This window comes from Lactuca virosa, chromosome 3 (genome assembly GCF_052849685.1).
Source record: "Lactuca virosa cultivar CGN04683 chromosome 3, Lactuca_virosa_CGN04683_v6, whole genome shotgun sequence".
Lineage (NCBI taxonomy): Eukaryota > Viridiplantae > Streptophyta > Magnoliopsida > Asterales > Asteraceae > Lactuca > Lactuca virosa.
Window position 1 is genome coordinate 259,513,893 of NC_136428.1, and position 13,768 is coordinate 259,527,660.

Consider the following 13,768-nt stretch of genomic DNA (forward strand, 5'->3'; position numbering starts at 1 on the left):
CTACACTTATATTAGATTTGTAAATTCAAATAGCATCCATATGAGAATATAAATAAACTTTATAATCGCAAAATACATTTAGGTCATGGATAATTATTATTTTTTTACATTATCGTTGTTGCTATTACCTTGAAATTGGATGTGAAATTGTTGATTATAACTTATAAGAGCTAATCTATTTTGTTCTTTTAATTGTTGAAGGAACCGTTTGGTGTTGCCAAAATTAATTGTTGGCCATATGTAATAAGCCACAAGTACATTAAATTCACATTATGTTTTATGTATCTTGTATGTAAATACTAAATAGTAAATACCATTAAAACGTTGAATTGAATGTTAAGGGATTGATGATAAATTTCTAGTGTTACGTCTTATGAAGGTTTAAATCCACGACACTAATTGATATCTCATGTGTCTCCTCCAATCTCTCAACCACTTGTCCCATGGATGGTCGTTCTTTTTTGTGTCCTGTACATGACAAAGCTAGCTGAAACGTAAGTTCAAATGCCTCTGCAGAGTATTTCCCGTCAAGCTTTGGGTCAGCAAATCCTACTATGCTTCCACCTTTTGTAAGTGACTTTGCCTATACCATTGCTTTAACTTTAGATTTTATATGCTTCACTCATAAATAAGGTACAAATGATAAACGTTAGGCGTCACTTTTTTTGTAGACCTTATGGTTTACCTTCCCTATATTGGTTGTGGGATCGGTAAGTGGGGACATCAAATACTTATTTCCAATTCCACCCTAGGTGTCCCCACTAACGTTAGGCGTTAGGCGTCACTTTTTTTGTAGACCTTATGGTTTACCTTCATTATGTTGGTTGTGGGATCGGTAAGTGGGGACATCAAATACTTATTTCCATTTCCACCCCTAGGTGTCCCCACTAACCGGTCCCACGGAGAAGTTAAATCACAATGTCTAGATAATAAGAATTGGAGAAATTGTTAGAAAAGTCTCAATATTTTCGAAAAACTTACACTTTAGTCTCAAGATTTTTTTTTTTTTTTTTTTTTTTGAATATGAAAGTCCCGATTATTTCATTTTGGCTCAAATTTACAAAAAACTTCGTTTTTTCTTTTAACAGGAAATGACATATTATCGTGTTTTTACAAATAATCGGCACTTTTATGTTAAAAAAAATCTTGGGAATAAAATATAACTTTTCTGAAAATATTATGACTTTTATGACAATTTTCCTAAGAATGGTGAGTCACATGTTTACATCCCATACCATTTATGGATCCTTACCTCCTTATCCTAAGACAAGTATGTGGGGACTAAAAAAGCAACAAAAAAAATGTCAGTAGTAAGATGTTTACCATCTTCTCCAATGGCATTGGTTTACTTGCGTTCATGTTTATAACTCTTCTTCCTGAAAGAATTTGTAAAAGCACGATTCCAAAACTATAGACATCACCCGCTGAATTTACTTGAGAGTCAGTTTGGTACTCTGGATCAACATAACCGAATGTTCCTCTGACCTCTGAACTCGCATATGTTTTCCCAATGGCAATAACCTTGGACAACCCAAAATCAGAAAGCTTGGCCTCATAGTTTGGGCCTAGGAGTATATTTGTCGGCTGCAAGTTTATAGGAAGTGAAAATTATGAGCCCCTTATAAGCCTTAATTTGTCATGTTTTGAAAACCGGACCGGACCGCCGGTTTGACCGGTTCAACCGGGAACCGGTCCCGGATCCGGTTCTTAAATGCCAAAAAACCAGTATTCATGTGAATCGGTGAAAACCGGTAAAAACCGGTCCGGTTGAACCGGTAAAACCGGTTAAAACCGGAAATTTTAAAAAATATTTATTTTTCTCATTTTTTGTTTTTTTTATATAACTAAATATAATTATGATATCATCCGGTTTTTCCGGTTTTTGAGACCGGTCCGACCGGTTGGACCACTTGAACCATCGAACCGGTAAGACGACCGGTTCGGTTTTCAAAACCTTGTTAATTTGTGAGCTATGAACAAGATTTTAAGTTTGACTCTGATATTATTGGGCTAGACTATAACTTTGGGCATAGCGTGTTACATACTACATAGTACATACCTTAATGTCACGATGAACAATGCAACCTTCTGAATATGTGTGGAGAAACCAAAGTCCTCGAGCACAATCTATAGCAATTTCAAGTCTTTGAATCCATGAAAGTACTTTGTTTTTTCCTGGACATATTTTAAAATTAAGGTTTAACACAAAAAGGGAAAGAAGGTGTGTAATAAAAACTACACAATTTACCAAAAAGCCACTCGGAGAGATTCCCATTTGTACATAGTTCGTAAATAAGGAAGCATTCATCTTCGTTGTCACAATACCCTAGCAACGCCACAAGATTCGGATGTCTAACAAGTGCAAGATTTCTAACTTCTCTTAGAAAAGTTTCCATAAATCCATCATCGATGATATGCTTGACTGCAACATGTTGTTTATTTGACAGTATACCCCTATATACCTTGCCTGTAATATTACATCAAATAAATATGCTCCTAAAAATGATTAGAACGAGATTAGACAATCTTTATACGACTATCGTGTATGTATAATGATGAAAAGGACATTAACGGCATTTCACATATAAGATATTTAGAACGAGTCCTTCTACCGTATTTTTTCTCGTTAACTTTAGTCTCGATCTCAATATGCATACCAAACGCGGTTTGTTACAAAAGAATGGGATTGTAGAAGCTTTCGAAAGCTATTCTTGATGATAATAGATAAAACAAAATTTTGAAAATTTTCTTTTGACATTGGTCAGAATCCGATGGATGTGTGACATATTGTTTGTTTTTTCATACTGTTGCGTAATAAACGGGTCTAAGCAAGTTATACATTAGATTAAAGCCCACCTGCTGTTCCTTCACCAATATAATTTGATTGGTCCAAGTTGTTTGTAGCATAAAGAATCTCCTTAATCGGAACTTTAAGATATCGAGACTTTTTTGGTAAATCACGCTTCATGCCTATTAAATTAAACATATAAAATTACATATGAGTTTTACCGTATAACTAAATAACCAAAATTTAGACATAATTACAAATTTGGTCCTTGTATTCTCATTTATTTTGGTTTAGCCGTTTAGGTCCAAATTTTTTGTTTTCCAATAATGGTCCTATGGTTTTCATTTTTTGGTTTAGGTATAAAAAAAAAAAAAATTTCGTTTTGGTCTTCGTTTCAAGATTACATTTCCCCTGAATAACCCAAAATAAACTCATCTACATTTTTTTGTTAAAAAATTAGACCGAAGACCATGGACCAAGGACCAAGATTGCAAAAATATTCTTTTTTAGACGTAAACGAAAAAAATTCAAACCATAGGGAGCAAACTTGTAATTTATTCCAAGTTAAATTTGGAGAATAGACAAACAAACCATCGTCTTTTGCTCCTGCATGTATTGAATGCCATCTTCTTGCCATAATATATACACAAATAACCACTAAAGCTGAAATCCCCGACAACAATCCGATTATTGTAGAATCTGTTTGAACAAAAATTAACCTTTGGTTTAGGTCATTTTTGGTTACTTAACTTTTGATTTTGTACTCATTTGGTCATTTAACTCTTTTTAAGTTTTAAAAAGTCATCAAACTTTTGGTTTTGTGCTCATTTAGTCACTTAACTTTTAATTTGGTCACATTTAGTCACCTAACTTTTAAAATTGTGCTCATTTAATCATTAAACTTTTAAAAAAAATTTAAAAGTTTAGTGACTAAATGAGCACAATTTTAAAAGTTAGGTGACTAAATAAGCACAAATCTAAAAGTTAAATGACTAAATGTGACCAAACCAAAAGTTAAATGACTAAATGAGTACAAAGTCAAAAGTTTGATTACTTTTTAAAATTTAAAAATAGTTAATTGACACAAAACCAAAAGTTAAGCGACCAATTTTTTTAACATTATGATATAGTGGATATTAAAATGAAATGCAATCGTGGGTCCTACCTGTTGAGTTCTTCTTTCTTCCTTTGTTTTGGTTAATATCTACAAAGAAGGATGAAAAGGCTAAACATCTCCAAATAAACACATTGCAGCATTATATATTAATTTTTTTATAAGGCTTAATGCCAGAAATAGCATGTGTACTTTTAATTCTTGTTACTAGTTACAATATTGTAGTTTCGATTTTGTTGTACTTTGAAAATTCACACTAGCTATAACAAGAAAATTAATTTAAATTTAGATGACATTATTATAAACATATAATTTTTCAAAATTTAATGTTGTAATAAATAAAAAAATAAAAATGTGCTTTTTCTATATGCATTTGTTTTTTTTTTCTTCTATATGCATTTGTTTATTTCTCCAATTTTAACTCGACACAAGTAATACTATAATACACTTTCATTAATTTTTATATGATAATGTTTCATTTTCAATTTTTTATTACAATATTATACGTATAATTTTTTTCACCTCTTTTTCTTATCAATTGAGTTTAATTGTACTTCAAAAATCTACTTAGTTATGTTATTATGCTTAAAAAAAATTCTTATTATTAAAGCTGAATTTTTCTTAATAGTTACATGATATTGTTATAATCAAAAAGTAATAAATTAAACAAATCAATAAAAAATACATTTATTTTATAAGAATTAATTCTTCAACTTAAAATATTTATTCATTTATAAAAATATATGATATTTTTAAAACTATAATATAAATTTCTGAAAAATATATATTTAGTATATATATATATATATATATATATATATATATATATATATATATATATATATATATATATATATATATATATATATATATATATATATATTAATGAATCAAATTTTTAATTATTTATCTTCATTTTCTTTATATCTTACCATTACTAATAACTTGTCCCCCAAGGCATTTGTAGACGTTTTCCTTCCAAATCAAGTCATCAATCCGACTCCCGGTCAACGTAGTCAACACCGCAAACCTGCACAAATCATCGTCACTATCTCCCGAAATCACCCCTTTAATGTCTTCCCAACTCTTCACACACTCTCCACACGACTGATTCCAATAACCCCCAACACCAAAAATCGACCCACAACCTTTCGATAAACCCAAAACCTCATCACGAAGCCGATTAGACACATCGTCAACGGAAAACGCCGCACAGCCATTGATTCCGGCAGTAAGCTTATCGATTCCACAGGTAAACACATCTGTCGTTACGTTTTCCTTCATCTTCTTCAAGCAACTCGTCTGTTCAGTTGAATTTAGGTAGATTTTTCCTGTTTCATTTGCACGTATAGCGAGTGCATCGAGGTAGGAGTTAAATGGCGATTTGCAGCATTTATCTCGTAAAAAATCATCCCACGTTCCTTCTTCGCAAGTTTGTGAGGTTGTTAGGTTTTTGAATTCGAGAGGGCAGTGAGTTGAAGCGGATTGAGACGACACCGTTTTGATAATGGAACCAATTAACCAAATAAACACGATTAGCTTCCGAAAATCCATTAACGATGACAGATTTTCTAGAAATCGAAGTAGGAGTTTATCTGTTTATGAGTAAATGAACAACTTTCAATGGGGTTTTAGGTTTTGTTTATATTGAAAATGGTTGGGGAATCGGGTACAACGTCAATTTATGATGTGTTTTCTTTTTTTTTTTATTGTTATTGTTGTCTTGATGCTCTTGTTGCCATCGGAGTGAGAAATCTAGCTGTCGGCGGAATTGGTGGCAAAGGGATATCCGAAGTTTTAGTTTTGTGCTTGGTTTGTTGTACGTTTTGTTGCTATTGTTGTACTTATGTGTATTTTGTGTGGGTTGGATAGAAGATTCGGCATGGACGATTTGGGGTTTAAGGATACTATTTTGTAATATTCAAGGAAATGTGTTGTTTTATTTAGTTATTAACGTTTACTTTTGTAATTTAATGAAGGAAAACTCCTAGTGTTATCTAATTTTAACGTTTACTTTTGTAATTTAATGAAGGAAAACTCCTAGTGTTATCTAATTTTTTAAGTTACCAGAAAATGTTCTTATAAAGAAACAGAAATTGCTGAAAAGTCGTTAAGTTTCAGTTTTTGTTGTTATATTTAGGTCTGACAATCGTGTGTCATGTTTGGGTTGACAGGTTGACGGGTCAAAATACATCAACCTAAACATGAACCATTTAACTATACAGGTCATGAGTTGGCTAGTTTGGAACATAAACTCATATACGACTCGTCAACCGATTTATTTATACGGGTGTACAAGTTGGTGGGTTCGTAGGTCAGATTTGGGTCCGTGGGTTTGTGGGTCAGATTTCATAAATAAAATAGATAATTAAATATGAATAAATTCTAGATGCAAATGAAAATTAAAAACATTCATGGAAACATGTTCAAACTAAAACATTAATACAAATATAGATAAATTCAAGTGTTAATGTAATAGCCAGAATTTCCATTTTTTCTCTCAAAAAACGAAGTCAATTCTCCACCACCCTTTTCTTCTTTATGATGAACTTCAACCTTCAGGTAGAAAGAATATGCAAGGTTAAAACACACATAAGTAAAAATGTATAAATGCCAATAAAAATAACACATCAAACGTCAAGGTCACGGATCAAATGGTCAATAACCTTATGAAGACAATGGTATCTTATCCTAGTTTCCTACATTCCTACGAATAATACTTAATACATTTAAAAAATATATAATTTTTTTTATTAAAATTCTAAACGGGTTGGCGGGTTAGCGAGTTGAAAAACTCAACCCAAACTCATTTATCTTGTCTCGTGTCGAGAATTGTCAAGTCTATTACATTAATGCTCAAGATGTGACCTTAACTTGTTCACTGTACACTTTCGGATGACGTGGCAACTGACCGGACACTTTTAGTCGAAATTGCATGACATGTCTGCTTCTTAAAACCAAATGAAAATTAAACACAAGTGACGGGAATCAAGCATACTAAGTTAGGTGTTGTTGGGTAGAAATTGAACCATACAATGTTAATCATTAAAAGACTGATTTCTGGTAAGTTTGTTGAACCGAGATCTTTTAAATGAAAACAAAAAAAAATTTAAAAAAAAATTATTTTAACTTTCTAACATAAACATATTCAAAGAAGGGTGTGATGCAATGCGATCAAGGCTGAGCTCTACCCCTTTCATCCGGAAGTACCTGAAACATTAACTGAAAACCGTAAGCACGGAGCTTAGTGAATTCCCAAAAATACCGCATACCATACATATTTGCCCGCTCAAGGCTGTGTCGGGTCTATTTCACTCCCGAGTCTATCCCAAGCCGTACTGGGTCTATTTCACCCCCGAGGTCTATTTCACTCCCGAGTCTATTTCAACTCATATGTCAGCATAAGGCTGTACCGGGTCTATTTCACCCTTGGTCTATTTCACCTCACATACATATAGCAAACAGACACACAAGCATATAACACTGATGATAAATAAATTCTCTAAGATCGTTTAGATTCTTAACAGATTTAGACAAACACAATAAAAGCAAAGAACACACGATGAATCAAACAAGAGTTGAATGATTAATATGCTCCACTTCAGAAGAGCTCAATAAAGAACTTCGACTGTAGAGGTGTGCTAGGGTTACAGTACAATGAAGGAATAATGATTATCAAAAGCATGCAGAGAACGATGCATGCATGCATCTTATATACTAAACCCTAATGACATAAACACGGCTGGACAGGCCCAGTACCGTGATAACTATGGACCGAGGTAACAGGCCCAATGACGCAACTCTTAGACCCAACAATCTCCCCATTTGCATCAATTGAGGCGAGAGATCATTTCGGTTGAGTGAGAGTAGATTTCTTCATAGTCTTGAATAGCTTCGGTATGATGGCAAGAAGAGTTTGACGAAAGTCAATGTACCACCAAAGCATATCTGAAAAAATTGTCTTATCAGTATCACTGTTTTGCTTACACCTGTGAATGATATCAAGAATGTGCTCCAGACAAGAAGTGGAGAACAAGTGTTTATCATCAAGAGCGAACAAGCACTTTTGGCCTTCGGCTCTGGTGAACATGACTGTGTGATACTTCGGGTTAATCCTACCCATCTGCATCTTGTTAACATCGCTTGCCTTCCCAATTGGTCTGATTGTAGGCTTCTTCCTTAAAGCAGAGGCAATTTCTTGATCCATCTTAGCAACCTCATGAATGTAAGAAACTAACATTCGCTTGATGTGATCGATGGTAGGCTCGTACTGCTGTTGATCAGTTAGCAAAATGTTGTTCAGGAGGATCCAGTCATGTGGATTTAAGTTCGGCAGATCAGCAAGGGAGATCATATGAACCAGGTTATCAGAGCCTCGGGTCACTTTGAACTTCACATTAATAAAATTCCCCGCTGAAGTTGGTTTCAATACTTTGACTGTTGTGATCTTTTGTGCGCTCCAGGTCAAGTATTGTGGTTGAGAGAATGCGAGATAGTAGTCAATTAATTCTCGGCCAACCTTCGGGTCAGGAGAAGGAACAATGGCGATTGGTTCAAAGCAATGAAACACAAATGCCTTTCGGGTAATAGGCATGTCGAATTCAGAGTCTTTCGAATTTTCACGATCAAACGAGATGACCGGTTCAAGCCAGTGAGTGCTAGGAGACTCGATTGCTTCTTTTAAGAGTTTCTCCAATGTCCACAAAGGAAATAGAGTTTTTCTACTCTCCAATGTGTCATGAGCTTCTTTTCGTTTTCTTTCTCTCTCTTCTTCTTCTCTTGCGATGCGAAGATTTTCGTCAAGCTCTCGATCACGTTGCTTTCTTTTGAGAGCATCTTCTTCAGTTTCTTCCTCATCACTATCACCAACTATATTTTTATTTTTGTCCTTCACACTAGAACCCGAAGCTTCATTATCCTTCGGTTCAGTGGTGACTTTCGGTTGTGCAGAGATTTGAACAGATTTGCTTGTTGAAGGTTGTGGGGGTTGATTCTTGCTTCTCCCCCTTGTTTCTGAGGGACAACAGGCTCCGGAACACCTTCTATACAGCTTAACATGTCAAGAGCAGGTCTTAGCTTCTCAGCTAAGTGTCGTCGGACGGTGAGAGTAAGAACCGAATCATGTGCCTCTAGGAGATTGGACAAAAGAGAATGCACATCACTAACACAGCTTTTGATGACTGCTCTCTCAGACTTGAGATCATCAATTTCCTTTGTTTCCTGATTGAGCTTCAAGGACTGAGTTTTGAGTTGAGTAGTGCGACGAGCCAGTTCATCAATGATCTTGTTTTCAACAGCTAACTCAGTTTGGAGTTGATCAAGACGAGCCTTGACTGAAGATACGAACGCTGCATTATCAGTTTGAATCCTCGTTCTAATGATTTCAAAATGCTTATGCTCCTCCTGAAGCGTAGTGGTGAGATCCTTAATCGTAGCATTCACCATATTGGCATTCTTTTGAGTAGCTGCCTAGAGAGAGTCCAAAAACACTTGAGCATCTGAAATTATTTGTGTGACATTTTCGGTTGCTTTCTGACAAGAAGAGGTAGAAGCATCCACAGCTTTAGTAGCTTTATCAATTGAGTCCTGATGCTCTTTGACCAGAGTAGAGAACTGGGCCTTGACCACTGCTTTTGAGTATTCAGTAGTAGAAGAGGAAGATGCAGAGGCAATCAGCCTGTCAAGTTTCTCGTTAAGATCCTCTAAATGTTGTTTCGTTATAGGAGCATCATCAGAATCATTACTCTGAACTCTGTAGGGGCTAAAATAGAAGGAATCAAAGTCTACATTCTCCCCACCAAGAACGGTGTCAGATTCATTTGAGTGAGGTGGAGATAGAGGTTTAGAGGTAATCGGGATTTCGGTCCCTGAAGGTGATACGTTGACACGAACTTGAGGTTCAGTTGTAGTAGTGGTAGTGGTGGTGATTTCGGTGAATAGTGGGGTTGGTATTAGTATAGAAGTTGCAGCTTGAGAAGAGATTGGAGGAGGGAATGGAGCAATTGTGATAGGAACAGAGTGAGTAAGAGAGGAAGGAGGTGTGTTTCGGTTACCATGATGAGCCGGTGAAGGTGGAGGCGAATCTCCTCGGAGTGAACTCTCCTCTTGAGAATGTTCACTTTCGTTTGACTCTCATTCGGGTTGTTGGTCAGAAGGAACATACTCTGAATCACTTGAAGACTGATCCTTTGGCTTGGGTGCCATCTTCTTGATCTTTCGATTCTTATGAACAGAAGTAGCTGCTTGTTCTGTCTTTCGCTTTTTAGGCGTAGCAGCTTTAGATGATGGCCCTTCCTTCTCACTTTTTTGTTGATCAGGCTTTTTCCTTCGTTTCGCTGGTTTATCAGCTGCATCCAGCGAGCTTTGCATCTCAGGGGTTAGCTGCCTCGGTCCCGTAGGAGGAAGCTTCTTGTATTCACGAATGAGCTTGCTTTCCCCAAAAACACACTTGTACATAGATTCAGGAACTGAACCGATGAACAGAAATTTTGTTGGATCAGAGACAATGATCTTCGTCATATGAAAAGTGGCGATTGATGATTTCAAAGAGTCTGCCATTATTGGAATGTGAAATTTCTCCATTTCCCATTGAGTAACTAAGGTCCAAAACCTGCCACATGAGATTTCAGAATAACGAGAAGTCGAGTTTAGGCTTTGTACCAGTTGAGTCCAGAGAATAGACCCATAGTCCATGTTGATCCCATGGTAAAGACCGTACAGAAGAGTCATGAATGCTTTGCTTGCCTCGTCAGACCCTGCAACCCTCTCCGATAAGCCCTTGAAAAGAAGAGTAAATAGACCATTCCATTGTGGAGGAAGGCATGACTTCTTGAATTTCGTCATTGTTGTAAGAACTTCTGTATACCCCATATCGTAAAACATGGTGAAAAGCTGAGTCATGCTGATCGATTTCTGGTTGATCATGGAGTCGTTGATGAGTAGCCCTAGCAATGAGCAAAACCTAACTTTTGAAATCGAAGTCTTCTGATCAAAAATCTCAAAGAAAATCCTTTCCTTAGCTTTGTCGTGGGAAGCCGATGAATAAATTTGAGACAAAAGAGACATCGGAACAGATTCAACCTTAGTGAGGGCAATCACGAGTGGTGAATATTTGAGACATTCAACCACTTGAAGCATGTAAGGATCATACTGATAATGAGAGAGTTCGATGATCAGGTTTTGATTTGGCTTGATGGTGAGAAGCGTGGACTATGCGCTTTGTTCTTGAACGGAGGATGAGTCAGCCATTGTTGAAGCTTGAAGTGAAGAAGATGAACAGTAGAGAATAATCGCCGTTTAATGTTTCGAGAGGATTTGTAAGTGGTAAAGAAGTAGAAGTGAGGTGAGAAAACCCTTTATACGATTACCATGAGAGAGAAAAATCTGGAGTGATGATTGCACGATTTTCTGAAGCGACGCCTGAAAAAGCGTGATTTGACAACTGTTTTCCCGAAAAGTGTGGCAATTGCGTCAGGCGGCGTAAGAAAAGGAAACGGTTCAAATTCACGTGCCTTTTTAAAGTCTTATCCATTCACCGCCTCTTGAATTTTAAAACTGTTCAAATTCCCTTTGAAATATGAACTCACCCTTTTGCTTTCATTGATATTGACCATCCTTCGCTCCCAAACATAGTCTAACATCATAACGCATTGAACCGAAACTATAGATCTGAGAAATAGCCATTAGAACCATGATTAAGACTTGTGGAAAATCATAAAGATCTTTGTGCAAGAGTGTGCCAAAGAAAAAAGAAATAAAACAAAGTATTTGTGGGATATAAGTGATGTCAATTAAGACACAAAACTGTGGATCCTGGGCACAAATCTCTTCCTTCAAAGTCAAGAGAGACTTAGAAGTGTCCGTGTGGTTTCCCGTTAAAATACGATCATATGCTTATTAAGAAGCATTGAAAGGCATCTTTTCAGTATAAGGTTATTAGGGTGGCTTTCGCTTCAATCGAACTATGGAACTTGATATAAGACCGAAAGTTGGATGAAGTACTTGTGAGACCGATGTAGCCTATAAAACAAGTAGGTTTGATCAATTTTCAGTGACTTGGTGAAATTATAGAAATCTCAAAAACAAAAATAAATTGGATCTTTTGGGCAGAAAAGTCTTGGTGTAAGACAATTTCATAAAGATCGCTCAAAAATAAAAGGAGGTTTCTTGGTACCTCCCACTAAAGTGGCGTCGTTAATACTTGGGTGAAAGTTAGAACTTGTGATTGTTCACCGTCAATTCCTTGTAGGTGTTGGATTTTGGGTTTCACTTAGATCGTGGTTGACGAAACTAAGATCACAAACACAGATGTTGTGTAACCATAAACCTCAGTGGTAAATTCTGAGAGTCTCAAGGGTTACGATTATGAACCGAAATGTAATGGAGAAAAGTGCGAAGGTGGTTAAAAAACCGAAAGTACCTCTGCTTAATAGTAAGGACTGAGCAGAAAACTCTTAACTCAATATGAGAAGAGTAAGGTAGCTCACGACTTGAGTGATTTTAGCAGCCTTATAGGGAAGAAACAATTGGTATATATTGAATCAGTAAGGCTTCACTTAGAGACGTCGAGGCTTTGGACAACATTCAGCAGCATGCTTCTAGGGACACGTAGCTAGTACTAAGATAAATAGTGTTATATCTGCCCCAGCTCCATCAGTAGAATTCTTCCAAGAGTCCTTTCAGTGTGATATTTTTGGTATTTTGATTTTATTTTGGAAAAGAAAAGAAATAAAACTAAACACAAAGTAAAATATTTTTGATCATTTTGATTTTTCTGAAAAAGAAATAAAAACAGAAAACAAAATATTTTTGGATTTTATGATTTTTCTTAAAAGAAATAAAAACAGAAAAGAAAATATTTTTTTTTGGATTTTATGAAAAGAAATGAAAAACATAAAATAAATTGAGAAAAGGTATACATAGTGTACAAAGTATACAACCGAAACTTCACCAAATGAAGCGAAATGGACCGAGCGTTTGGTTCATTTCGGTTCCCGAAAAATCTGGAACCGAAATAGACCGAGTGTTCGCTCTATTTCGCTTATCCAATTTTAATGAGGCGAAAGTGGTTTCGGTACTGATTCAGCTTCCATCATTCCCAAGCCTTGGAGTATTTTATTAAAGCTTGCTTCTGGTAAGGCCTTCGTGAAGATGTCAGCTAACTGATCAGCAGATCGAACAAAGTGGATTTCAACGTTACCATCTTCTACGTGATCCTTAATGAAGTGGTATCTCAGTGCTATATGTTTCGTTTTTGAGTGTTGCACGGGGTTGTGACATATTCGAATAGCGCTTTCTAAGTCACAATAGAGGGGAATTTTCTTCATGTTTAGGCCATAGTCTCTGAGTTGACTTTGTATCCATATGACTTATGAAGTGCAAAAGGCTGCAGCGATGTATTCAGCTTCGGCTGTAGAAAGAGACACGCATGTTTGTTTCTTGGATTGCCAGCTAACAAGTTTTCCATCAAGGAATTGACACCTGCCAGTTGTGATCTTTCGGTCTAGACCACATCCTCCAAGATCGGCATCGGAGAATGCTTGAACGAAGAAACCTGATTTCCCAGGGTACCAAAAACCGAGAGATGAGGTTCGCTTCAAATATCTGAAGATATTTTTCACAATCACCATATGAGGTTCGCGTGGATTAGCTTGGAACCTGGCACAATAACAGACAGAAAACATAATATCTGGTCTACTAGTTGTTATATACATTAGAGACCCTATCATTTGACGATAGAGGGTCATATCAGCAGCTGGTTTATCCAGAGATGGTGTTAGCTTCGTTCTGAATGCCATTGGAACCTTTACTTTAGAATCTACCATCATACCGAACTTCGCCAGTAGAGTCTTCGTGTAAGCCTCCTA

General features: G+C 36.1%; 1 protein-coding gene and 1 long non-coding RNA gene across 2 annotated transcripts; one reads left to right on the forward strand and one right to left on the reverse strand.

The window, feature by feature from the left end:
- Window positions 1-297: 297 nt before the first annotated feature.
- LOC145167158 (putative LRR receptor-like serine/threonine-protein kinase At1g51880) lies at window positions 298-5,456 on the reverse strand. Its single transcript, XM_079086257.1, has 8 exons — window positions 4,835-5,456; window positions 3,954-3,992; window positions 3,380-3,487; window positions 2,857-2,970; window positions 2,249-2,467; window positions 2,060-2,175; window positions 1,324-1,584; window positions 298-583 (listed from the first exon to the last, which is right to left on the reverse strand). Exons 1-8 carry the CDS (start codon window positions 5,454-5,456, stop codon window positions 365-367), a joined length of 1,698 nt encoding a protein of 565 aa, XP_078942383.1. The 3' UTR covers window positions 298-364.
- On the forward strand, window positions 5,071-5,924 carry LOC145167159 (uncharacterized). Its single transcript, XR_013740968.1, has 2 exons — window positions 5,071-5,154; window positions 5,255-5,924. It is a non-coding gene; the product is annotated as an uncharacterized LOC145167159 (long non-coding RNA).
- The last annotated feature ends 7,844 nt before the right edge of the window (window positions 5,925-13,768 follow it).

Excerpts from the sequence above, each read along its gene's own strand:
- LOC145167158 (XM_079086257.1), bottom strand. The coding sequence starts at position 5,456 with ATGGATTTTCGGAAGCTAATCGTGTTTATTTGGTTAATTGGTTCCATT. Across the intron at positions 2,176-2,248 it reads TCTCTCCGAGTGGCTTTTTG|GAAAAAACAAAGTACTTTCA; the intron begins GTAAATTGTGTA and ends AAATATGTCCAG. Across the intron at positions 1,585-2,059 it reads TTGTTCATCGTGACATTAAG|CCGACAAATATACTCCTAGG; the intron begins GTATGTACTATG and ends ATAAACTTGCAG.